The sequence below is a fragment of the Patella vulgata genome, chromosome 3 (assembly GCF_932274485.2).
Source record: "Patella vulgata chromosome 3, xgPatVulg1.2, whole genome shotgun sequence".
Taxonomy (NCBI): Eukaryota; Metazoa; Mollusca; class Gastropoda; family Patellidae; genus Patella; species Patella vulgata.
Window position 1 is genome coordinate 74,270,112 of NC_065881.2, and position 27,143 is coordinate 74,297,254.

Consider the following 27,143-nt stretch of genomic DNA (forward strand, 5'->3'; position numbering starts at 1 on the left):
AAAATAGCAAACGTTTTACTTTTTCCCATAAACATCTTGTCTGGGACCAACTGAACGGTTAATAGTTTATACTGGTTTTTATTATGGCCGTATTTCGGCCGGACTAACGATCAACTTTAACGAAGATTACCGTAAAAAAAGCGTTTAAAATGTTGCATGTCTACATCATTGTTACTCAAATAACAAAATATTTAATACCAAAATACAAGGCTGCAGAAGACACATTTGAAAAAATCGCCATCTCGAGAAAATCTGCGTGAAGCCGAATTGTGAATATGAATTAAAATAAGGTTCAATGTTCTGCAATGACGGGGCTAATAAGACGGGCATAGTCCATGTATCTTGCAGTGTGCTATTTTGCTCGGACATTGGCGCTACCGATTACTCTTACTTCGAATTCTAACTCAAGGGTTCTTTTACGTGCACATCAATGTGTATACGGGACCTTGTTTTTTCTGTTTTATCCGAACGACTAGACACTGATTTCTAAGCCCTCTATCTTGCACCACTGACAAGGGGAAACCAAGCCGGAAAATCCCTAGGAAATCTGTCGGTTAGCGAGTCAGCACCCTAATCATTGAGCCACCGCGACTCCCTGGAAAATGGTATTCCAGTGCAAAAACAATAATGTTAGAGATAAAAAAACACACCCAAACCTACCCTTTATATTCTATATACTTATAGACAGCGCAAGTCATAATAAAGGCTACGGTTGTATAATACCAACTGGATATAAACATTAAACTTAAACATAGAGCTAAACCCAGTAGAGACAGAGTCCAGTGGTAGAAGTGATATCGGGGACGCCAATGTGGTGAACGTAACAATGTCTGTACGGCACACGCCATGTTAATGAAGCCGTAACAGAGGAGAAAAAACATGCCGACGATCGGTGCCACATAATCCAATCGTGCAATAACTATTCCTAACTCTGCTATAAAAATTGTGAACAGTAGAGCTCTGACAGGTTCACCACTTTTAGAAGTAACTCTGAAGATTTGTAGAAAAGGTATGACATTATCTTTGGCGATTGCCTGTAGTAATCTAGGAGCACCTGTTGATGATAAAATCATACATTATTGAAGATACAGTTATCAGAATGTTTTATAAATAATGCTATTTCTGTTTATTTTCTTTTGACTCTACATTTGTTTCGTATGATGGTAAATTTGCTTCCTACTTTATCCTTCAATGTTAAAGTTCAGATACATTATGTAAGATTTAGATAAAAAAAAAGGGCGTTTTTGCTATAATAGTTCTAAAATAGATAATATAAAATGAATATATTGAAAACTTAAATTACTTTATTCTGAGTGAAGTTGAATATGTAGCGTAGATTGCTTATTATCATAACAACGGTACTGAATTTCGATTATCCATTTTATCGTTAAATTCTTAAATCTCGCGTGCGTTCTAATCCATTTAAATCTCTGCCACCCGATACTCTAGAGAGTTGATTATGGGCATGTCAATAAATATCTAAATAATAGTTTATATAACTTTTGAAGCCAAAGTAAAGACCCACAAAAGGCAGATTTAACTCTTATATAATGCATTTTTAGCGCGATGGCGGCTATCCAGTATCTATGGCCTCCAAAACCGCTAGTAACATCGCCGCTTGAACCATAATAGACCAATGCGTCTAGCCACAGCAAAACCTCCCAGGAATAAGAACGTCGTTATGATAGTTTTCATATTCATTTCTTTTTTTGGTTCGCCTAATAATATTTCATAGTGTAGATTTGGGCGTTAAAGAATACTGTTTTATGCATTTGTCCCTTTAGACTATTTCAGAAAATTATTTTCAAAAATTACTAACAAATAAGTAAAAAAAGAAAATACTTGACCTGTAAGAGCTTGCAGCCCAGCGCCAACCGTTGACTGAAAAGACCCGACCAGAATAACCCATTTATTGGGCCAAGCTACTTCAGATACCAACAACCCACCTCCAATACTTTCACCATATCTTTATAACATAAATAAATATATATAAAACAGAGATATATTCAACAACACAGATTATAAGGATATTTGTAACACCGGTGCGAAGACGGCACAAGTCCTTTTCTCTTTAAGCCTAGCTCACAACCCGCTGCACGTGTTTTGACACGCACGGGTCGTAGAGTTTGGTAGCTCGCAAATCAACTGCGAGAAACAGGGTGAAAATTTTGTATGTGTAGGACCAAAAGTCTCTAAGGCCAGTTCTACGATGCCGAACACACACGCAAGTGACGCATAAGTCTCACGGACAGGTTTAATAAAATTTCCCCCCATATTAAACTTCCCGTAGTAGCACGTACGGCGTGTTGTGGGTTGGGCTTTAGTTTATATAAACTTACTTGTCACGTAAAAAGACTCCTTTTACACATCCACCTAAAAATAACACTGTTGATAAATCTAATATATTGTTATGGTTTTTATAATTTATAAGGACGTCTCAACGGTAATGAAACGGACATGTGGCCAATCCTTGAAGACTAATTTGGGCCGAAAACGTAAGTCATACTATTGGGAATCTAAATAAAAGTATGCCGTAGTGTCTTCATATAGTCAGATTGGACCAGAAGATAATCCCATTTCATTTCTGTTATTTGTGCTGAAATTATTTCTAATAACCTTTATGTATATAAAGTGTGAAGGTACATGGAAGAGGGTGAGGTGATTTTAGGTAAATATATGAAATTTTCTATTTGAAAAAGATACAAATGGCTGATGTAGAAAGAACAGCCCATAAAGTTCCTTTTGGTATTGATGATTGAGCATCTTCTAAATCGCCTGAATAATTCGACCCCTGTTCAAAACCTAAATAACAAATCGATAATCAATACACAATCTTACATACACTTTTAACACCTATTCATCGTTTTCTTCCCAAAAATACCAGGCGTTTTGACTATAAGCATAATTTATGCCCATAATTTATTCAACTATTCCCAAACAGTTGTAAAAATAAATAGACCCATCAATTACACCACAAGACTACGGTTAATTAACTCATTACAATAAAAAGAGGAAGGGGTCCTTGGTACAATACAGGCAAGATTTTTTATCTCAGTGGTACCGCTGTGGGGGTAAGGAAGAAACAATCGGATAATTAACATAGGTAAAATGCCATAATTATTGTTTATCACCCAATAACACATTCTACAGCATCCCAAACGTAGGCTGCCTATCTACAGCTAGCTCCGCCTGAGAACAGGCCCTAAGCTAATTACCCGACATTTTAATTCCTACATCGAAGATTTGAGTCGAAAACACTGAGTATGCTTTTAGTAATTTTTAGAAGTATTTGTTTCTCTTCTATTGTCATATTGAATGAAATTAAATATGTTTATTTAGCCGCTGTGAGTATGAAAGATGTCAAACTAATCAAAGCCGAATCACAAAATAGTCCTCTAATTATTCAATATGGCGGCGCCCATGAAAGATAATTTCACAGAGGCGGTTTTGTTTGCGAAGACAAATTTAGGAGTATCTAACCTTGTTTTGACAGCTAAACAGATTGAAACTCTAAAGACAGTTTACAATGGCAAAGAATGTATTGCAATATTTCCCACTAGCACATATCATATATCGCTTTTACCGGAGTGGCAGAAGTTGACATTTTGTCTATGACATGTGTTTACATAAAACACGTGCTTGATCGGGTTATTTTTATTCTGTTGTGTACACAAAGCAATAGTCCAGTCGATAAGTCCCGCCCCAAAATGATCACGTGGGCGTTTTAAATGGAGACTAACTAGGGCAGTGATCATTATCTCGAAGAATAACGTAGACCGATCGCTGCGTGCAGTTTGATTCTACAGTAGATACCCCTTGTGTGATAACTTTCATGTTCTACTGAGCGATATCTCCTATTAGATATCGCTTACCATCAAATAAAATCTATATCAAAGAATTGTATTTATTTAATTGTGGGTGTAAGAAGGGTTGTGTGATAAAAAAAATCTTCTAGACGTATTTCTTGATATCATAAAAGACTCGTGGCGATTCTCTATATATCATGCAAATTTTGCAATATTCATTACAATGTCATTTATCAAATAAATGAAATTTTATATCAAAATCTAGTGTTATTTCTTCAACCAACCAAACAGAGCTGTTGGTCTGAGGCGTTGACACAAATAGCTGTTGCATTTGTTATTTTATCTATACGGTTGCGGTATGCATTGGGAAACTATATCTTGAACGATGTATAAACAAAAACTTCTATAATTAATAAGTAAGGAACAGATATAAACATAATAAAACCATCCAGGTAAATATAATCAAAACTGATGACTTACCTGTTATACTTGGGAGATAAATAGCCAATAAAATAATAAAACTGACAGATATATCTGTAATCATCTCCCCCTTGCTAGTATCACCTGGTATCTTTGTTCCCGCTATGGTACCTACTGGAGAATAACTTGGCCACAGGTTCTCTAAATGAAAAATAAAATTCCATTTAAATAATTGATTCAAAATATATGAACTTCATGTGTCTCTTTTGAACGAAGTATGCACTTTTACACCTGATCACATTCTGAAGGCCGTTACAATTTGATATAATTTTTGTCTTTATCGCCTTTTCTTAAACATTTTACTAATATCATGTAAAAAGGGATATAATTTTAGATCTAAATACACAAGGTACTGAATAAATAAAGAAAAATTCCCCGAAGAAATGGGAAATATTATCAGGTGTTCTAGAAAGAGTGAGCACAATCTGCCCACCCCACCCCTAGAAGAAATAGAAGTTAAAGTTACCTATAAAAACATTAGTTGATAACCCCGGTATACCAGCTATTAACTGTGTTGGATTTGAATTAAAATATGGATCACACTGGTATGAACCATTAACTAGATTACAGTATGTATTGTGTAGGGGTCCATCTATAAGTTTATCACATCTAATTGTACCATTATAGAATACTTTGTTATAACTTACTAGCTTCTCGCCTAACATACATATCCTGTAAAAATCAACCAGGAACATAATGTTATTCAGCGTCAGAAATGAAATGAAATGGGGTTTAACGTCCTACTGTTCTGCTTCGAACTGGGCTAATGAAGACGGGCATACGCCATACAGTGTGCTATGAGGGAAATTTTGCCCGGACAGCGGCACTACGGCCTACTCTTATATCGAATTCCAACTGTGAAGGGATCTTTTACGTGAACGCCAATGTGTTCACGGGACCTCGGTTTTCCGTCCCATCCGAACGACTAGACAGCTGTCCTTTTCAGGCCTCCGTCCTGCATCACTGACAAGGAGGACCCACGCCAGAAAATCTGGATAAACTTTCTCGGCCGATGCAGGGATCGAACACCCGAACTCCAGGCTAGCGATCCAGCGTCTTACCCACTTAGCCACCGTAACCCCCTATTCAACGTCAGCAGTTTAAAGATAATATTTATCAAAACAGATCATCCAAATAAATACATACTAAATCTAATAAACTATGTTTAATCAAATTGATAAGACGCCTTCCCACGCAGGGCCCTCACAACAAGCCTATTTGGCGCCCAGGGCAAAATTTCCATTGATACAGATCCCTACATACTGGAACTGCATTATTCAGTGCCTTCGCTCAGTTGATTTTTTTTATGATTAAAGAAATTCTAAAATACAATTTTATACTTTTAACACTTTAACTAAATACCTATTTATAAAACCAACTTAAATGTCAAATGTTTATGTTTATTTCCCCCTTCTAAAAACCCTAATATATCTTGGAAAAATCATATTTCTACCCTCTCTATTTGCTGAAATATGAACTATATTTGCTATCTCAGCCTTCCTGGTATGCATTTAGACAATTTACCGCCTCCAAGAAGTGTCGCTCCCGGGCTTAATTATTAGGACATCAAGGGAAAGAAGGGCACCACAGAATTTCTGAGCACAAATTTAAAATATTAAATTTAAATATTAATTGTTTTTGACTCTTCTGGCTGTTATTTGGCGTTAATGATGATGGCGTGAATAAAACCTCAGAAAAACTCTGACCACGTGCTTGACGGTTTGTTTATAGTTTAATATTGTTTATATTTTGAGTGACATATTATATGGGGGCACAAAAATATTGTAAGTGTTAAGGGCCTCTACGGGCCTTAATTCGGCCCTGCCAACACATCACGTCGACATGACGATACTTACTCAACACTATTACTTGCACTGCTGGTGAAGAATCCAATAAAGATACTAAGAACAGAGAGAACAACGCAGGCTAGGGTCAATGTTGCAAATTTAGTAACAAACTTGACACCAACAAACACTACCAGACTCATCAAAAATAGTATTGCCGTTCCGTAAACACGAAAATTATTGTGTTGGTTATCTAAATTTGTTATATCACCAAATATAGAAATACCAGGCGCCATGTACGTCTGAAATATACAAAAAAAAAAAAAAAATAAAAAATAAAAGATATTTACGCTGCAATGAGCAATTTTTTTTTTGAGCCAAACATTTTGAAGTGCATGTTATCTGATCTCCCGTGACCAAAGTTGTTGAATCTGGATTTGTTATCATTCATTTTTTAAATTATTAAATTCTACTCGATTTATTTTATGTGTAGAATCTATCAGAATTAATGGACATTTTTTTATATTGCCCTTTTGGCTGCGTAAATTATACAGCATAGTATACAGCATTCGATAGTTATGTTTTTAGGTTCTTGACAAGTTGCAGAACATTATGGGAGATTAGATAAAGAGCTGACAGTTCTAGCCATAATAGTTAAAAACTAGATAATGTAAAGGTAATTTGTTGAAAATTTCAGTCAAATTGGTCCACTATGAACCGAGATATCAGCTTTGTAAATTTACGCCTAGCCTCGTTCATCATTACTAAAGTTAGTACGTTAAAAAAGCATAGTCTCGATTATCCATTGTTTTGATTTATCAATGAGCGTTTGCCGCATATAGGATTCTAATCCAGTCGATATCGAAGGCTAGCCTTGACATCGAGAGTTGATTATGGTCTGGATAAGTTAATTAATGTCTAATTAATAATTTAGATAAGATTTCAGACCTAAAGAAAGACCTGCGATAGGCAGATTTAGCTCTTGCATAATGTATGTTTAATATTCGTATAAGATAAGAAAAGAGCAGGCAAAGCGAAACTTTGTGATTGAAAAAAAAATAGAAAACAAAGTTTAATCGAACAATACATACCAGAAGAATTTCTACGGTTCCGATAAAATACATAGCTACTGATATCGATAGACCTAGATAGAACAAAATACCAACAGCACCTCCAAACTCGGGCCCTAAACCCCGAGATATCATAAAATACGTTCCTCCTCCAGCAACAACACCATTCGTAGCTATAGCACTCAAAGAGAACGATGTCAATAGACTCTGTAAATAATCAATAGGTTAAAATGTATTGAAATGGGTTTTAACGTTCTACAGTGTGCCAACATTGTGCTATGATGGAAATTTTGCACGGACAGCAGCGCTATGACCTACTCTTATTTCGAATTCCAATGCGAATGGGGTCTCGGTTTTTCTTCCGATCCGAACGACTAGACGCTGTTTCCACCTACTTTTCAACTGTCATGCCAACGTTTTCGTCGTATCCAAACAATTAGACACTATTACTTGCCAGACCCTCCGTCCTGCACCAATTCCCGAGTGATTTTCTCGGCTAACACTGGAATGGAACCCGGGACCTCTCTAATCCCTCTATTATCTATGACCAGTTAGTAATCGAATTATAAAAATGAGCAAATTATAAGATCTGTAATTTAATCAGACTGATCTCTACAAATACAAGCTCGACTCTCGCGGTTTTCAGCAAGCTTAGTTACGTTACGGTGACTCACAAACTATGGACAAGAAGATTATGGCGGGATATCAGGTTCAAAATGCGATCTGCAATAGCAAGTAGAAAATAAAAAGCAAAAGAGAAAATTCTTATCCAAAATGGACATTTTCGTGTGGGAAACATATATACCGCTCTTGCTTTTCAACCTAATACGTCCACCTTTTCAACTTTAAGTCGTAAATATTCTACTTTCAACAACAGAATTTCTACTTTCAATAATCAACTTTTGACATTCGACTTTCAACTTTAGATTTTCTACTCGAGATTTTCTGCTCGAGATTTTCTCCATGCATATTACGGAAATAAATTTGATCACGTGACTATTTCTGCATGTCATTAAAATACGGTATTTTTCCAGAAAAATAAACGATCCCACTAGTTGTAAGACTAAGATAAGATAAGATTTTATTGTACCGATCGAAACATTCATTAATAAGGACAGCATATAAAATAAACATGTACATAAATAACCATCAATAGCAACATCACAAATGATATATATATATATACATTTAGAAAAAAAACAAATGATAATTTTTAATCTTGTTGAAAGTAGAATATTTACGACTTAAAGTTGAAAAGGTGGACGTATAAGGTTGAAAAGCACGAGCGGTATATGTTTCCCACACGAAAATGTCCATTTTGGATAAGAATTTTCGCTTTTGCATTTTATTTTCTACTTTCTACTGCAGATCGCATTTTGAACCTGACACCCCGCCATAGAAGATAAGAGAAGGGCAGCATGCGGCGATTTTTAAAAAAAACACGTAGGTATCAACTATCATTGTTCTATAGTGACCATGCTTTTCGATACATTTAATTTCGCCTACTTACCACAAAACAACAAATTAGAACAATAAGGAAGGCCTCCATTGACCCGGCTACTCCCACAATCCACGCTAATCTTACAAAATATATGACACCAAATATATTCTGTATACACGGTAAATATACTCCTAATATAGTTCCTAGATTCGCGTGCTATAAATATAAAATAGGTATAATAGATATGTTTTGATCGTTTCAAATTGCGATGCATGGTACATTGTTTCAAACTGCAAATCATGATATATACAAGATATGCACACATTCAAGGAGCTAAGCATCTGGACTGTCAACCCATAAGACTGGTCTATATTTTCAAATTTACTTCCTACCTATACCCAGGCCCGTAACTAAGCGTGGCGCAGGGGGAGGGGGGGTTTCGCCCCCACCCATCCCCCTGTGAAAACATTGTTGACCATAAAAACATGAGATACACATTGTCCGTCAATTTTACAGACCCCCTGAGAACACTTCCCGCCCCTCGTTGTTCTGAGCTAGTTACGGCCCTGCCTACACCTGTTTATCGTTTGAACCTTTACTTTTTAACATACAGACCCTGATAAGAAATAACGTATAGGTAGTAAACGAACAAAAAAAAAATACATATTAAAACAAACACGGAAGTGGGTTTAGGAAGAAAATGCACAGCTAAAAAAATACGCTCCAGGAAAAAATATATTATTGCTAGGCTTAGGGAGAACATTTAAAAGGGAGCTTTATCGTCGACAGTTTGTCGTACTGGAGTTTGAAAACCACAAAGTATTCGCCTTAAAAGTCAAGTGTAAGATAGAGCTATATATTAGTTCCTCTAAAAGAAAAAATCTATCGTGATACGCCAATAGATTATAAATTGCTGTCCTTTATTCGGCATTATTGGGGTTCTAAGACTGCGATTTTATTACAGATTCGAATACTAACCGTTTGATGTTCTTGGTTGTCTTCAGTACGTTCTGGATTAGGCGCTATTCCTGCTGAATAATTAGCTATACCCGATAATAAAATGGATAATTTACCTTTCTTCATGTCATCCTACAAATGAAAGGTGGATAATTAAAACTTTTCAGAACCTGTTACCGTGTCTTAAAAATATAGAACATAAAAGATGTCACAAATATATAAGTAACATAGGTTTCCAGACAGCGAAACATAGCCCCGCAATCCACCGATAAAACGATTTATTTCTTATCAAGTGACGTAAATTGTATCAATTATAACATATTATTTGACTTTCGGAAAATTTCGACTGGTGACCTTATGTGCTCTTTAACTAAGTTTCGGATGCAAAGCGCATGGCCGGGAAAAGAGTCAAGTCGTGTGGAAGGGACAAAAATCCGAGGTTCACCTCATTGGCGTACACTTAAAATAACCCTAAAACAGTTAAACTTCGGTACAGAGTAAACCCCGCGTCCGGGCAAAATTTCTCCCAGTAATGTATATATAGAGAATCTCCTACCAGTCTTTTTTGATATCAAAAAATATCAACACAAGTTGATAAAATAACAAAAAACGAGGCTCTGCCGAGGTTTTTTTTACTTTATCAACGAGTGTTGATATTTTTTGATATCAAAAAAGACGAGTAGGAGATTTTATTTATCACCCAATCCCTTCTTACATGCACAAACAGATAATTCTTTGCTGTAGATTTCACTTTTACTGAACATTACGGCGTAGTGATACATTATTTTTTGACAGCAATTCAACTATTGCAAAGTCCTTTATATTGGCCCAGTGTTTCCATCAAGGTTAATTGAATAACAATAGTTCATTTTTGAAAAAAAAAATTTCTTTTAATAAGAAATGAACTGTTCTTTGAAAATAAAAAAAGTAGTTCCATTTCAACTGACCAATCAAATTCATGTAAAGCGATATCTCCTAAGGAGTTATCGCAGTAGATTATGAAATATATCACACAAGCGATATCTACTGTGGAATGTATTATTGGGTGATAAATGACCGTCTTCATCATACCGGTCTGATTTTAGATGTTAAAGTTTAAACCCGATTTCATTACGTTTTAAGGGCTTCGCATACCTCATATAATCCAGAAGCATTGGACACTTCACTTCCTTTTGCCAAAACTTTAGTATCTGAAATATTAAAAGTAAGAATTTTGCTCCTGTGGTGAGTGATTATGAAAAAATACCGGCTATCGCGCGGCACCGGTTATTCAAATGCCTTTCTACTCTCTAATATTAATAAGATTACGAAAACGAGACGAACGAACATGCACCCTAACTTCTAAGAGTTGGACAATAGGACACATAAAATATATCATAATATATATGCTCGAAAACACTACTTTGCCTAGAGCCGACGGGCAAACACACGTGATATTGTCAACGTCAACGTCGTCAAAGATTCCAGTGAGCTAGGCTAAACAAAAGTACCGGTACCGGTAAATAAAACATATTATATTATAATTTACCCCGTTTTGCTCCCACGGGAACTTGTAATCCATTGGCATCTTCAAGGCGAATTTTTACAAAATCGAGATCATCTGAATTTGAGCTACCGGTACAAGTCGCTGAAGACGGGTCGATCTCTTCGGGGGATTTTGAAACAGTGAAACGTGAGGTTGCCATTTTTTTTTTCGTTTGCTTCTTGTTAAAATTAAATAGGGTCAAATTGGCTAAATGCTAGGGTTTGGGGTTCTCTTAATATTCAATATTCAATCTATAATTGATCATCATTATTCAGCCACTAAACGCATTTTACTGCGGATGAAGTCTATTATGAAGGAAAGCAATTTATTCCGACATCTTGTTCTTTCTAGGCATCAGTAACGCCGCCTTTAGGCGTGGGAGATGTAAGGGGAGATAATCCTACCTACTATTATACAATTTTGTTCGTTCCAAAAATGCCTATTCTATGTCATGGTTTTGTTCTTAGATCTAATTTGGCTTATAAATGTTATCTCATTTCGATTGGGAAACATACTAGTTGAATTTGATCTAATACAATAGCGCGAAGTTTTGAAAATACTGCTCATCCGACTACAGCATCTGCGCAACAGGTTTCAGTCAGCTACTGCCATAAGTTAGGAAAGCCCCCCCCCCCCCCCCCCAAAAAAAAAAATATTTAATGAATTAGGCATTGCGTTTTTAATGGCTTGGAGATTGGATGTGTCGGTATGAATCACGGCTAAAAGTGATGACACAAACTATCCGATAAACGGACTACATTTAAATTTCTAGTTCAAATATGCAGTGGCATACCCTAATCACCTGCTGAAGAGGTAGGCTATACATTTCTCAGTCAATAAACTACGGAATAAGTGGAGGCAGAATGCAGAGAGTAGAAAATCCTTCTAATTACAATCCCTTCTTCTATCGTGCCTGCCAACCTACCATAGTAATCAGTTGGTTCATATTTTGTGTCAGTATGAAGTCAACAAATATGGAATATTAATTTTTATTCTATTTTCTAATCTTTCCATACAAACATAGACGGTATAATATAATACATGTTGCCTACATGGGGACAGATATTGTGAAAACATACAGGCTAACAATACATGTTATGTACAATATTATTATTATTTCATTAAATCTAGTATTAACTAATTCGGTAGGGACTTAAATGTAGGATTCATATTCCAAACATTGTGATTAAGACATCAACCCAAAAAGGCAACATATTTCCAAGGTGCCAAGCAACTGCAAAGTCCCTAGTGCAATTCTACACAATTAATTAATAATTAATCGGGAGTCCGGAATCAAGAAAAAAAATCAGATGTATTAATCGAATTTCATTTAATGGATCTGCTAATTAAGTCGCTAACCATTTAAGAAATCTCTTATTATGAATTTCAGTTCAGCTACCAAATTTAATGAAATAATAATCAAAATTTTTAAAATTGTACAATTAAAAAATGAATACACACATGGGTTATATTACAATTAACTTTTTATTAATCGGTTTTGATTTCAGCAGAATTTGTAGAAGTGGTTCTTTATATATAAATATAATTTTATTTACATACAGAAGTTAATATTAAAAATGATATCTGATCCATGGCAAGTGATGACACTTTTTTTTTTTAGAAATAAAAATATGATCACTTGATATTGAAAGCCAAAAATAATCAAATTAATAAAAATAAAATTATATTTGAAACTTGATACCTCTCTTTATGTGTCTATTATTGTGGTTTTAAATTAACAAAATATGTATCATAAATAAATGTAATGAAATACTGATCATGGAAAATATTTTCCCATGCAGAGATGTGGGTACATATTAGGGTGGTCAAGTGGTCTAATGTGCGCACTTAAGATCCCAAGCTTGCACGTGAAAAGCAGTTGTGATGCTTACCCAACCTTGTGGGTTTCCTCCCACTACAAAAAACCTTAGTCTGAGCAAATCATTGAAATAAAATTGTACTGCTGTGTACATGTTAGTCCCAAAACGACCTAATTTATGTCACTCTATCTCTTGGGTACATTTATTAGAAGATAAATGTATCAAATCTGTTTCGATATTTGCTGAGTTTATGTATTCTACCTACAAATTTTTAAATGTATGCCTATAAGTATTTAAATGTGAAGCATACTAAAATAGATATATTTATAAAGAGATAAAGTACCATAGTTTAATATAATATATATATATCCCTATTTAAATAACAAAACAAAAATCCACTTTGACTATATTTAAAGCTTATATAATAATCAATCTAAATTCAAACAATCTTTATTCTGTTTATAAAATTTTAAAGTCATCAAATATAACCCCTATTTTTCAGTAAAAAAAATACTTTTAGATATTATATATTCACTCCTCTGGTAATCCTGAATAACATTTATACAGGATTCACAGAGCGACAAACAAAACTTTTAGAAAATTGAAAACAGGATTAAGATTGTGTTTTAAATAGATTGTTATAATAATACTCTAATATTATATTCAAGTCAAACATTTCTTTTCTTTAACAAATATAAATCCAGTTTATGTAACCTTACATACATTCCTCAAATATACATATCCTTTCTATTCATTTAATAATCCATTTTGACAATTCACAATTATATATAGGAATAAATAAACACTGGGGAGTTCAGACGTAAACCATTAGATATTTTATACTCCCTCATTTATACTCCCAATAAATCAGTTTATATATTAAATAATTTTTGTGATAAATTAACGTCATTAATTACATACAAAACAATTAAAATGACAGTTTACCAAAATATTATCCCCTTTATATAACCCATTGAAAACTAAAGTTCGGAACTGACATAAGCGGAATTCAGTCCTGAAAACTGAGGTGGTGTGAGTAGAATCGTGACGGGATTAAACGCAACCAATATATTTCAGATGTCATGGTTGGTCGAGATATTTTCAAATGCAGTTGTTACATGCGTCATAGCCCGAAACACTCACTCACACAGAAGCTTTTAAAATATTAGACCCATGACGTGATCATTCAGCAAACCTCTAGAGCAGCAATGAGGTTAAACATATAAGGGAGATAATTATTTAATGGTCTTAGTTCTCTTAATTGGTTAGTATAAATAGATTAGTAGGAAATTTTTAATTAATAAGAATATATAGATAACTATAAACAGTTATATACAAACAAATAAAACATATAAGGCCTTAATACAAGTGTACATATGCGTGTATAAAGTCAAATAATAATAATTATTGTTTTTATTTCAACATTGTAATGTCCACTGTTTTATTGCTAAAGCATATAAAATTATAATCTGACGCAATATAAATCCTGAATAGTGTTAGTGCAAAGGATCACGGAAGATAGAAATAATATCGATAACATTATGTTACTGAAACATAAATATATGTACCACCTAGTATACATCTTAAGATTTTAAGAATAGTAAAAAAAAAAAATAACCTTTCTTTTTTTTTTTTTATTAAAAATACATTCATTTTCCAAATGAAAAAAGCTCACAATATCAAAAGCAACCTCACTCACCACTGTGAATTTAAATGTAAGGTTAAATATTTGAAATAACAGAAGAACAGTTTGAAAAGACCAATTGGATGGGTATCAATCTAATAATGAATCTCGCTAGATTGGTCAAACCACAGTATCTTTACAATCTTTACATTGAACTAAATTGTCTTTTGACCCAATGAAATTTAATTCAGTTCAAATCAGGTGTTCTAGTTTTTTCATTGGTTGACCCAATTAGGCATTTCTGTGCCCTATTTTTATCCTTATTACATTGAAAGACAGGAATTGTTAATTCAAATGACAGATTTATATGGGACCATGGAATAAATTAACATGTGGTTTACTGGAGATCAAATAAATTGTACCTGTCATCAAATAAAATATAAATGGTTGAGATTCTGTTCAATCAAAACTGAATTTCAGAGAACTGATGCTGGTCGGAATCACTCTGCAATTGACTACTGATACATATAATTACTAAATTAAATAAAAAGTTCTATGGAAAACAATTAATGTATTTTAATAGGAGCTACGTTTTTACAATGATTCTCTTGTCTTTTTCAAACACAATACTTATACCGAAAGAATGATTAAAAATACAGTAACTGATTTCCATAGAACTCTTGTATTTAATATAATGTGTTCGATTACAAAATGCTTGATTGTATTAATAACTTGAACCTTCTCTTGTCTTACCTTTTTACCTAATATTGTAAACCTTTGTGGAAGTTTAACCCCTAGAAAGGGCTAAATACACGTATACGATTTGTAACTGTATAAGATATATCTTACATGATGATGATATGTGGACCCAATGAAAGGATGGTAGAGTACAAATCATGGAATCAAATAAAAACAAGCAATAGATACCACGGAAATTTACATTATATATGAATAAATGATATGATTTATATATTATTTTGTTCTGTCTATCCAATGTTAAGATTGTCCTATATACATTGTAACAATATTTGATTGTATTATTAACTTACATAATAATTACTGAAAACAGCATTACGTATAAAATAGTTACAGCAAAATGTAAATAATTAAGCTTATGTAATTTTTTGGATTTATATTTTTTGGAGATAAACTTGTTCAGAAATCTGTATGTTAAGCAGAAGCTTAATTGTCAGTCTGGAATTGACAGAATTGCAACCGAGTGGCGTGGAATTCAGCCCCGTCATAGTTCTGCCAGTCCCAACAACAGAGGTGGTGGAGTAGAATTATGACATTATTAAACACATCGAATATGTTTCAGCTGAAATGAGATATTTTCTTGTGCAGCCGGCACTATTTTGGGGATTAAGAGAATTTATTTCTGGAAAATTTTATCGAGTATCCCCATTAAAATACCTTACTTTGCTTGTACCCTTTCTATAAGCACTGTTTTACACACAAAGAATCAAGACATAAACAAAACAAAGGTTCCCAAAAACATATATTGCTATACATTTTCCAAAATATATATGAACTTGCAAAAAGCAAAAAAGATTAGTGGAGAAAAAATATTCCACCAATATACATGTAAAATGAAGTCTATAATAAACCAAAAAGGGTATTTTGCAAATATGGTCGGTCATGTTAATAAGCCAAAATATCAGTAACAAATGGAAAAAAAATTCCACATAATTATAAATGTAAAACAAAAGAAGCAACATGGCAAAAGAAAAAAATATATTTTGTTGTCCCTTTATGTATATACCTGCATAATTATTTCTTTGTAACAAATAATAAATGAGACATTTTAATGTTACATATATGACTATATCATACAGAGTTCTCTTAGAAGAAGTTTTTAATATTATGAAATCACCTCTGATTCAATAAACAGCCATTTGGTAAACCAAGTATGAAGGCCTGAATATTCAGGGTGGATTTTTTAAACTGTATGATTATCAGTTAAATATGATATACTTAAAGAAATTTAATATATAGATGATCGTGACTAGTATATGCTTATAAACAATCAAAATATTAGCTTAAAGGCCCAATGCGTCATTAGCAATTTCCCTAACAAATAAAATTTGTCACGGCTAATTACACTCTAAATATGTACTCCGATTGATTATTTATCATTTAATTAAGAAAATCAAATCAAAATACCAATCCTAGATAATCTCTAAATGGAATTGAACCATTTTTGGACTGATATATTCCTATTAGAGATTAATCTTTCCTAATATTGTAGTTTGCAAGGGATTGCTATAGCGCTAAATGATGCATCCAGCCTTTAATAAACTATCAAATATATAATTCAGAATAAATTATTGATGACAAAACATATACTATATGTATACCCTTATATTCACACATCTAAAGTTTAAAACATTAATAGTCAAATTCCATAACAAATAGAATCTTTTACAATTTTCCATACCAAGGAAGTTTATGGATCTCAAGTAATCAAAATGTCGTTGTCGTTAGAAATTCAAAAAACATGTGGCTGTAATTTGCATTGTTTAATTCATCATTCACTAAAAATTAAATTTTTTATTTTTTTGATTGGTTGTCAAATGAACTAAAGTAATAATTACATAAGACAGTTAATTAAAGAAAAGAGGCCTTCTTACTTTCAATTTGAAGTTACTATATGTCACAGGTCTTTAATACAAAAGCATGATTTGTATCTATATAACATTTGCTGGGCTAATTGAGGGCTAAATGCCGCATTTGGAACTTTGAAATTTAATATGATATCTAAAATTAAAAGATATTTAATTTTATGATTAAAGCGATAACGCCTCTTTAAATAATGAAACTTCACTGTAGCGTAAAATTGGTGACAATAATGTGATATGATAACTGATTATTAAAAAATTGGCACTAATATAAAATAAATACACAAAGAGCGAGCGCGATAAAAATGATGATGAAAAACTTGCAGATTGGTTTTATATGTATATATCTATGTCATGCGTTTATTGTGTAAATATATATTGCTACGATGATAAGCGTATGAATACATTTATTGATCTTATTAATGGTAATCAGATCAAGAGTAAATTGTGATAACTTCTCGTCCACTTCCTCGAACCATTAAAACTCTATCCAGTCCTTCTGTTAGCACTTCTAAAAATTCCATGTCTTTACAAGGTTAAGAAAAATATAAAAAACTGATTGACAATCAATTATTCTGTCATACAAAAGAGAAATCTGTGCAAAGTCTTGATCTTTAACATGTTTATAAAGTAATGGTGGTGTCTAAGTCCGCACTTGCTGAAACTGCAAAAACATCTTTTGCAACTAATTAATACACAAATATATAAGCGTACCTTCAATCCTGAAAAACACTCCATTTCATCAACACAAAACTTATCTCATTTCAAATACAGGATGTTTTTTTTACCATTTTCTTTGTTAATTATTTGTGTGATGAGAATTTTACATGACAAGAAACATATGGTGTGCACATTATAACGACTATACATATTTTTCATGTGAGCTGCACCGGTGCCAACCCCTAACAATTTGCTACCAAGCCACACAACATTTAATACCCCCAAATGAACAATCAATGTGGATAATTTATGAAATGAAATGGGGTTTAACGTCCTACTCTGCTCCAAACTGGGCTAAAGAAGACGGGCATACGCCATACAGTGTGCTATGAGGGAAATTTTGCCCGGACAGAAGAACTATGGCTTACTCTTATATCGAATTCCAACTGTCAAGGGATCTTTTACATGCACACCCTGCATTACTGACAAGGAGGAACCACGCTGAGAAATCTGGATGTACTTTCTCGGCAAATACATGGATCGAATACCCGATCTCCAGGCTAGCGAGCCAGCGACTCTTACCCACTTAGCCACCATGACCCTGGGATAATTTATGCCAGAAGTAACAATAAATAATTCACCATCCATTTTAATAACTGAAAGTAAAGGCGGTAATATTAGTCTCAAATAATAATTATATAAATAAAGGATACAGCTCTCTTCACCAGCAGGTGTTTTTGGTGGTGCTGGTAAATTTAATATAACCAGCTGAGCTTCATGTGATTTCTCTACGATACACTCATTTAATCGTACAGCAGTATGCATTCTACGTACATTCTTATTATCTCTGAAAATACAAACATATGACACTTTATTTTGTGCCGGACTTTTATAATAAGAACCATTAAAGAACAGTAAAAAAAGGCAAATCTGAACAAGACAATGGATTGTGCCTAACAAAGCCTGAATTTGTGCCCGACAGGTGCCATATTTCCAGATAAAAATAACATTATGAATGATTAGTTCTATTTAACATGAAAGAATTGACTTTAAACACCACTGATGCAGACTGACATATTCCTCACTAAGACTGTTCATTTTAGAGACAGATGTGACCTCTTCTGCAGGATTCCCACCAAAAGCAACAAAATCCAACACTACATAAACACACAGTTAATATTTCTAACCCTTTGGGTCGTTTACAAGTTACTCCAAACATTAATTGTTATTTTGTATTGAAATTATGAGACTTGAAACGATATCTCATGTGCAGTGGCATTGTATGTATGCTGGGTTATCTGGTCTGCTAACAATAGTAGTATTACCAAAAGAAAGGATACTACTGACTAAACAGGGTCAAAACCTCACAAACAATATTCAGACGTTGGGGCTGGGATGGTTTAGTGGTCTAGAGTGCCATGCATCGACCTCTAGCGTTCCCCTCACCTCTGGCTTGCGGTTGTGGTTTTGATCCCTGGTGTGAGCATATGTGGCTTGGAGATAGAAGTGCCTTCTCAACCTCGGGGGTTTACTCCGGGTATTCCGGTTTTCTCCCACAGGAAAGACCCCCTGCTCGTGCGCTCAGATAATAAAAATGAAATATAAGACTTGTCTGCAATATCACCTTTGGTGGAAGAGAATGTTAACCACAAAGAAGAACATCATGTCAGACCCTAAGATGGAAGCTTGATGAGAGGAAACCAGATTGGAAAATTCCAAGTAACTTTCTTGGCCCTTTTTGGGATAGAACCCCATACTTACCAAGTCACCACGACTCCCTTTCACACAAATGTGTCAAAGAAGAAATAAAATGAATAAATATCTTCGGTACTCACGGTTTTAAATTAAGGAGATTTTTACTGACAGGTTTAAAGATTTTGTCACGTGGTGTAAAAGTAAACTGGTTACGATCTTGTATAGAAGTTGGTTCATTCAAAGAATCTGCTGTTTCTTCGGGTACAGAATCTAACTGTATTTTAACATCCCCAGGGTTATGAGCCTTATCTATGATAGACTGAGGCTGGAAAATACCAAAACAAAAATGATGCCAATTATATTTATTCATTTCAAATGATATACTTACAATTCTCTCACTCAAGCTCTAATTCAAAATACATAACATCCCATGTACGCAAGATGTCTGGAAATACCTTCATTTACTGAACAGACTGGTATATGCAAGGATCAGGATACTAACTATCTCAATGGGGGGGGGGGTCTGTAAATTTGACGGACAATGTATATCTATTGTTTTTATGGTCGACAACATTTTGCAGGGGGGGGGGGGGGGTAAAATGATATTCTGAATTTTATACTGGGCATGCATTAAAAATATCAATAAAATCACAGAAATAACACAGGCACCAATTTTATTGTGGTTTACAATGCTTGAATATTTGCCAAACAATGTATGTGACAGATGCCTTATTTCCAGCTTTAGATTTCTAGCCATCATGTCTAATCCCTCCATTATAAAACATTTCTATGAATGAAATTGAAAGAATATATTCTCAAAATTATCAGACAAAAATTCTGCAAGTTACCTCTGGTTTTTTAACTCTCATCTGTTGTAACATTTCTGTTCGTTGTTCCATCATTAAAGTTCGTTCATACGTATAAGCTGATATATCACTTCCACTCTGTAGAAATAAAACAATTTTTATATAAAATATAATTTATTTCCCCAAATCCTCTCAAATATTTTTGTATTATTAGCTATAAAAACCTCAAAATTATTTTTTTATTCATCCATTCGATTGAAGCCAGATTTATTTGCTTCTGTAAAACTCTGAACAATGGAATCCCAGTTAGAATGACCTGTGTACGAATTGCAGCAAGAAGTGAGAGGAGAGAAAGATAAAAACGGGGTTCAACGTCCACACAAAACAAACTAGGCCATTTTGGGACTAACATATGGTACAATTTTATTTAAAAAATTTGCTTGTGTGTAGGGATCACAGCGAGAAAACCGGAGGCCCTGGAGAAAACCCTGTGAGGTTGGGTAAGCATCCCTACTCCTTGTCACATACAAGCTTGGGTTCGAAACCATGCCACTTGACTTCATGACAGATCTTATGATCTAAAGCACATGCATTAGACCACTCAAGCAACTAGGGCCCTCAGGATTTTTCAAGATAGATTCTCAATATTTCATGAGTTGCATCCACTGGGGCCTAGTTGTTCAGACTTATTTTTAGAAGAATTATCATTGTGAGCATCGATCACTACATGTGTTTAAGAATATAAATGGATAACCTACCATTTCTATAACATTAACTTCAGCTTGTATACGTAGTTGATATAAATATGTCTGTAAATCTTTCTTCATTTCTATACTATTATCTTCAACCTCTGATTAATATCATCAAGGAGTCAACAAAATCATACTAGAATTCTTTATTATAACCAGGATTGATAAAATATCTTGATTTCATCAAATTACACAACTGATACTTTATTCGCGGGGTCCCTTTATCCCATAATATTAAGCACACTGTACAACATTATATGGCACCCTTGGGCAAAAGTTTCAGTGACGCTCCTACTGTTCTGCTCTGACTGGGCTAATAAAGACGGTGTACTGTGAGAGTAATTTTGCTTGGACAGCGGTGCTACAGTCTTCTCTTATATCAAATTTCAACTGCCAAGGGATCTTTTATATGCACGCCAAATTGTACACAGGACCTTGATCTTTTATCCCATCCGAATGACTAGACAGCTATCCTTGTCCGGCCCTCCATGCCAGAAAATCCTGATGAACTTTCTGGGCCAAAACCAGGAGCAACACTGCAACCTCCAGAATAGTGAGCTGGCGTCTTATTCATTTAGCCCAGTCTATGCACAGGGTGAATAGGAACAGTGATTAAGAAATCTTATCACCTCCATTTTCTATGCTAAAGGCTCAATCATGTTGTTTGAGATACAGTCTCCAATTGTACCAAAAGGTTAATCTGCAATCTAAAATTTCCACAAATTGATGTAACACTGACAATTCCTTAAAATAAACAGGCATGAATAATGAACTAAAGCAATAAAAGGATACGAGCTACAGTAAATATTCGTAATTTACAGTTTTTCCACGATTTATCCTGTCGTAATAAAAATGGCAGTAACATAAGTAATCCTCCATCATGGACAATCCACCATACATCGATTGTACCACGTAACTTTTCATTAGCTTCAGGAAATTGGTTGATACCCTTTAGAACTAGTAAGGCCATCTGTCCAGCACTAACATTATGGATGGTGTCTGTATTAAGAAATAAAAGGTATAAATGACTAATCTCTTTAGAATGCTAATATGAATTCTGTACTCATATCATTGAAAGACCAATACATATTTACTGTTTATTTATAATGCCCACATGAGCAATGCCAATCTCGATCCCAATAATAAGCGTGAAATCACTTAAAATGAAATGCTGCTGATTTCTCGACAATTTAGCATTGATTCGTTGCACGAGTTACATACTAATGATCCTTGGAATATTTTCCACATCTTGATATCAAAAGTTCATTCAAAAACAGCCAATTTGATGATTTACCGGGAACTATTTTTAGCACGCAATGTGATTCGGCTAAACCTGTGAAGCGACTGGCGAAAGTATACATCATGTGACATTCAAAATGGCTGATTAATGGCTGGCAAGTTTGACCAGGTATATAGCAATGGGTAAATATATCTCTGGGATCATGATTGGTGCAGTGCAAGAAAAACATTGCCTGTATATTCTACACTATATCCAAGAGGTTCAGCTCTTTCAAGACACATAAAATGGGTTTTAGAAAATTAAATTCTTAATTTGAAAATAATATTTTCAATTAATAATACCTATGAATACTTTATAACTTCTGGTGTCATCTGTATGTCTCCAGCCATACGGCCAACCCATAACAACTGTATTATGTTTAAGTCCTCCTAAACCAGAATTCTGAACTCTGAAACAGTAAAATAATATTCTTGACCTCTACAGAAACAAATACAACCATACCAAGACCAGAAACTGAGTATGACTACGTCGCAGTCATCTTGGAATTGTGACATATCAAAACTCGAAGTCCATCAATTGATGTGCTGTTGACCAAGGAACAAGCATGCCAAGTTTCATGTCAATCATAGATGAATAGGCAGAGCCTTAGGCTTGTTTCAAGGAGTGACACACACTAGAACAACTACAAGAACAAGATGAGTAGCGCTTGGGAACAGTTCCTGTTATAAAAATATTATTCATGTACTATTCTTGATTTGGTCAGTTGATCTTTTTTTTCCCTCAATCTTATGAATAAAACTGTTAAATCTTTCAACTTTCAAGTTTGTTGGCTAACCCTTTGACCCCTTGGGAATCACGTGGCTAAGTGGTAAGACGCTGGCTAGCTAGCCTGGAGGTCGGGTGTTCGATCCCCGCATTGCCTGAGAAATTTCATCCGGATTTTCCGGTGTGGTTCCCCCTTGTCAGTGATGCAGGACGTAGGGCCTGACAAGGAAAGCTGTCTAGTCCTTCGGATGAGACGAAAAACCGAGGTCCCGTGTATACATTGGAATGCACGTAAAAGATCCCTTGGCAGTTGGAATTTGATATAAGAGTAGGCGATAGGGCCGCTGCCCGGGTAAAATTACCCTCATAGCACACTGTATGGCGTATACCCGTCTTCATTAGCCCAGTTTAGGAGCAGAACAGTAGGACGTTAAACCCCATTTCATTTCCTTTCCTTTGACCCCTGAAAGTTTCATCGCCTATTCCTGTGCTGGGCATAAACAAGTGAAGAGAACTAGTTGCTCGTATTTTGATTGTGAAAAGCTGCTTTATTTGTTTATATCCAAGGGTACTACAATATCACGACCAGACAACTGGTCACAAAGGTTCAAAGGGTTAAATATCATGACCTTGGTTACAGCCAGGAAAGTTTGAAATATATTAGATGAGCTACTTACAAGTAACATAATCCTTCGGTTATTTTAGGAGCAACAGTTATATCTGAAAATCCTTTTACACCACTATCTTTTATTAACTTGTCTAGATGCTACAAAATAGTTAAAACACTTTCAGTACACAAGTTAAAATATTATCAGAAAATTATAAATGAAGTTTGAAAATAAAGGGGACATAACTCTTTTGTTATGTCCTTACAGTCATATTATCTCCCCTTAGACCACATAATAGGGATGCTTGATTGAACGTTTCGGAATTGAAATTGTCAAACCTAAAAACAGTGACATTTGAATTGAAATGAGATTTTGGGATAGAACGCATGTGCTGACTGCATGAGAAAATATCTCAACCAACCATGACAGCTGAAACATATTCATTAGGTTTCATTACGTCACGATTCTACTCACACCACCTCTGTTTTCGGGACTGACAGAACTGTGACGGGACTGAATTCTACATCACTCGATTGGAGCGTTCCGGACTGACAATTGAGCAACCCCACAATTACATGTACATAACTTAAACAAGAAATAGCTGGTGAATGTACTTACAAGTTTTGCAGCTTGAGAATCAGCATATCTTTCTATATAGTTACCTTCAAGAACACTTGATACTAATGTCAAACCCTTTCCTGTCAAGATGAAAAATAAAACATTTTTATTTTAAAACAGTCAATAAAACAATAGGGATATTATAAATATCCAATAATAATATTACAAAAATTAAACCTCAATATTGTTTAAATTTGTAGCTAGTTTTATGTATAGAGAGAGAGGGAGAAATGGGGTTTATTCAATAATTAGATTGTGCAATGGAGTCTTACTACTGGCAGGAAACCATAGAAAACCCAAGAGGTTGGGCAGGCGACCCTACTACTTGCACTTGTCACAAGCCAGCAAACGGAAGAGAGAGAGAGAGGAATGGGGTTTAACATCCACTCGACACAAACTAGGTCATTTCGGGATTAACATATGGTTTAATTTATTTCAATAATTCATTTGTGTGTAGGGGTCTTTAGCAGTGAGAGGAAACCAGAGGACCCGGAGAAAACCAACGAGGTTGGACAGGCGACCCTACTACTTGTCACGTACAACCGAGGATTCGAAACCACACTAGTTGACTCAATGACAGGTCTTATGATACAGCGTGCATGTGCTAACCATTCGGCCATCCAACCCCCCACCAGCAAACGAAGCCATGCCACTTTGCTCAATGACAGACCTTATGATCTAACATACACATGTTAAACAATCGGACACCCAACACCCATTTTCATATATAGTTTGTTTGATATATGTTAACATGTGTACCTAACATCCCCATATTGTCAAACATCAGGACAATATTTTGAATGATGACAACAAATATGGATAAATTAATATATCTTACCTGCTTTCAGTTGACCAGCAAATCTGATCATTTTCGGATATTTTGGCTGAAGATTTTCATCTATTTTCATTAATACTAACAACTGTGGCCTGAAAAAAAAAAATACACACAACATAAACCACATTCAAAACTAAATATCCAACTTTTACAATTAAATTTGTTAAATCTATCATGAAAAAAACCCCCAAAACCAGATGATGATAAAGATATTATTTGCTCAAACAAATTTGTTTTCAATCAGTGCTTTTCTATGTATACAAATCTAACTGAATTGGATTATTACTGTACAAGTGTGAATTTTGTCAACTATTGAGGCATATACTGTAATTTGGGTCAGTGATATGAGCTATTCTGATGTCAGACATACAGCAAACTTGCCAGTGGTTCAACAAGAGGATCAATCTATTGTGCATTGAAATGAAATAACTTCCTTATTCTCTTGGATTAAAGGCAACCCTTGTGCAGATGGAAATGCCCTTGTCAAAATGGTGTTATGTTGTACATGGGGTTTTATGGTATACAGATGATAATATATTGAACTACTATAATAATATTTCACTTTTAGGACAGTTTTTTTGTTATACTGACCTCCAGTTTTTGGTATGAGGTGGTCCTTCTTGTAAACGTAACAAAGCATAACGAGCAGCAGACATAGCCAACCCTCTAATACCATCTCCCCATTCCTTCTCAGCTCTAGTAAAACAAAATACAATAAAATACAGTATTGCTTTTAGAGATTAATGAGAAAAAATGAAGTTGAGTATAACATCGAACTTTTCTGCACCAAAGTAATGTGATAATAAGTATCATTCAGATTTGATGAAACAAGGAAAGAAACTGAGTTTACCATATATAATCTAATACACATATTCAGTTAATGATTGCCATGCAGAAAGTATTAAATACCATCAAGATTCATCAAATAACGCCCGGTTTGTGCTACCGTTTAGTTTAAGAAACACCATTTAGTTTTGACATCGGTCATCTAGTTTATGACCATTTAGTTTAGTTTTGATATTGGTTATCCAGTTTATGACCATTTAGTTTCATAAACTAGACAACCGATGTCAAACTAAACGGTAGCACAAACTGGGCAGTTTTTGATGAATCTTGATGGTATTTAACACTTTCTGCATGACAATCTATTAACTGAATATGTGTATTAGATTATAGATGGTAAGCTCATTTTCTTTCCTTTTTTCATCAAATCTAAATGATACCCGGCCCCTAGTGGCTATGAGACATTGTCTTCTTTGAATTGCAGCTACCCCAAGGTTTCTTTTACATACACGCTGATATGTACACGGGACCTTACTTTTTCCTTCCCCAGGTCCTTTGTCCTGCACCACTAACAAGATGAAACCAGACCAGAGATTGTCTTTAATATTTTCATTTGTTATTCTTATTAAATGCTAAATACTCAATTTGAGTACATCTTATTAGGGTGGATTAAGCAGTTGATATTTTGATTTTGTTTTTCTAATTGCATGTTAAATAATCAATTTCATTAACAAGGAAAGAACTATGAAAAATTGTCTTGATAAGATGATGATGTAAAGCTAGAAATCACTGTTTACTAATGTTAGTTCAAAATAATAATTCTACAATAAAAACATCTTACCCTTTATATTCAATATACTTGTAAATACAGAAGGCAAGAGCAATGGCCGCCAATGCATAGTACCAACTAGATATAAACATCAACGTTATACATAATGCTAAACCTATCAGAGACAAGGTCCTGAAATAAACAAAATTATGGCATGATAGTCACTCATATTAGCTTTTTCAAAAACCAAAACTTGATAGGTATACTGCAAATGGTAGTATGTGTTTGAATAAAGAAATAATATTCTGGTTCACAAACAATCTTTCTCAAAAATCTGATGCTGTTTTTATTTATATTTTTTTTTTTTGGCCAAAGGATCACTATTGGGCTAAATGACTTCTTTAAAATATATCATTTGAAGGTACTACATTCATCTCAATACGTTGTTGAATGTATGAATATCCAGTATCATTTATGATTGTCAATAATA

The 27,143-nt window shown here is 34.3% G+C and overlaps 1 protein-coding gene across 8 annotated transcripts in view; it reads right to left on the bottom strand.

Moving 5' to 3' along the window:
• Window positions 1–12,038: 12,038 nt before the first annotated feature.
• The window catches only part of LOC126816998 (solute carrier family 12 member 6), a 104,271-nt gene continuing 89,166 nt past the window's right edge, over window positions 12,039–27,143 (bottom strand). For all 8 annotated transcript variants that reach the window (XM_050543792.2, XM_050543791.2, XM_050543784.2 and 5 more), the window contains 12 exons: window positions 26,726–26,845; window positions 25,693–25,797; window positions 25,105–25,193; window positions 24,267–24,346; window positions 23,718–23,806; window positions 22,617–22,723; window positions 21,828–22,034; window positions 21,045–21,136; window positions 20,329–20,424; window positions 19,621–19,805; window positions 18,499–18,632; window positions 12,039–17,651 (listed from right to left, as the gene is read on the bottom strand). In XM_050543792.2, coding sequence (XP_050399749.1) covers window positions 17,560–17,651; window positions 18,499–18,632; window positions 19,621–19,805; window positions 20,329–20,424; window positions 21,045–21,136; window positions 21,828–22,034; window positions 22,617–22,723; window positions 23,718–23,806; window positions 24,267–24,346; window positions 25,105–25,193; window positions 25,693–25,797; window positions 26,726–26,845 — 1,396 coding nt within the window. In that variant the 3' untranslated portion in view covers window positions 12,039–17,559. The remainder of the gene's footprint in view (window positions 17,652–18,498; window positions 18,633–19,620; window positions 19,806–20,328; window positions 20,425–21,044; window positions 21,137–21,827; window positions 22,035–22,616; window positions 22,724–23,717; window positions 23,807–24,266; window positions 24,347–25,104; window positions 25,194–25,692; window positions 25,798–26,725; window positions 26,846–27,143) is intronic.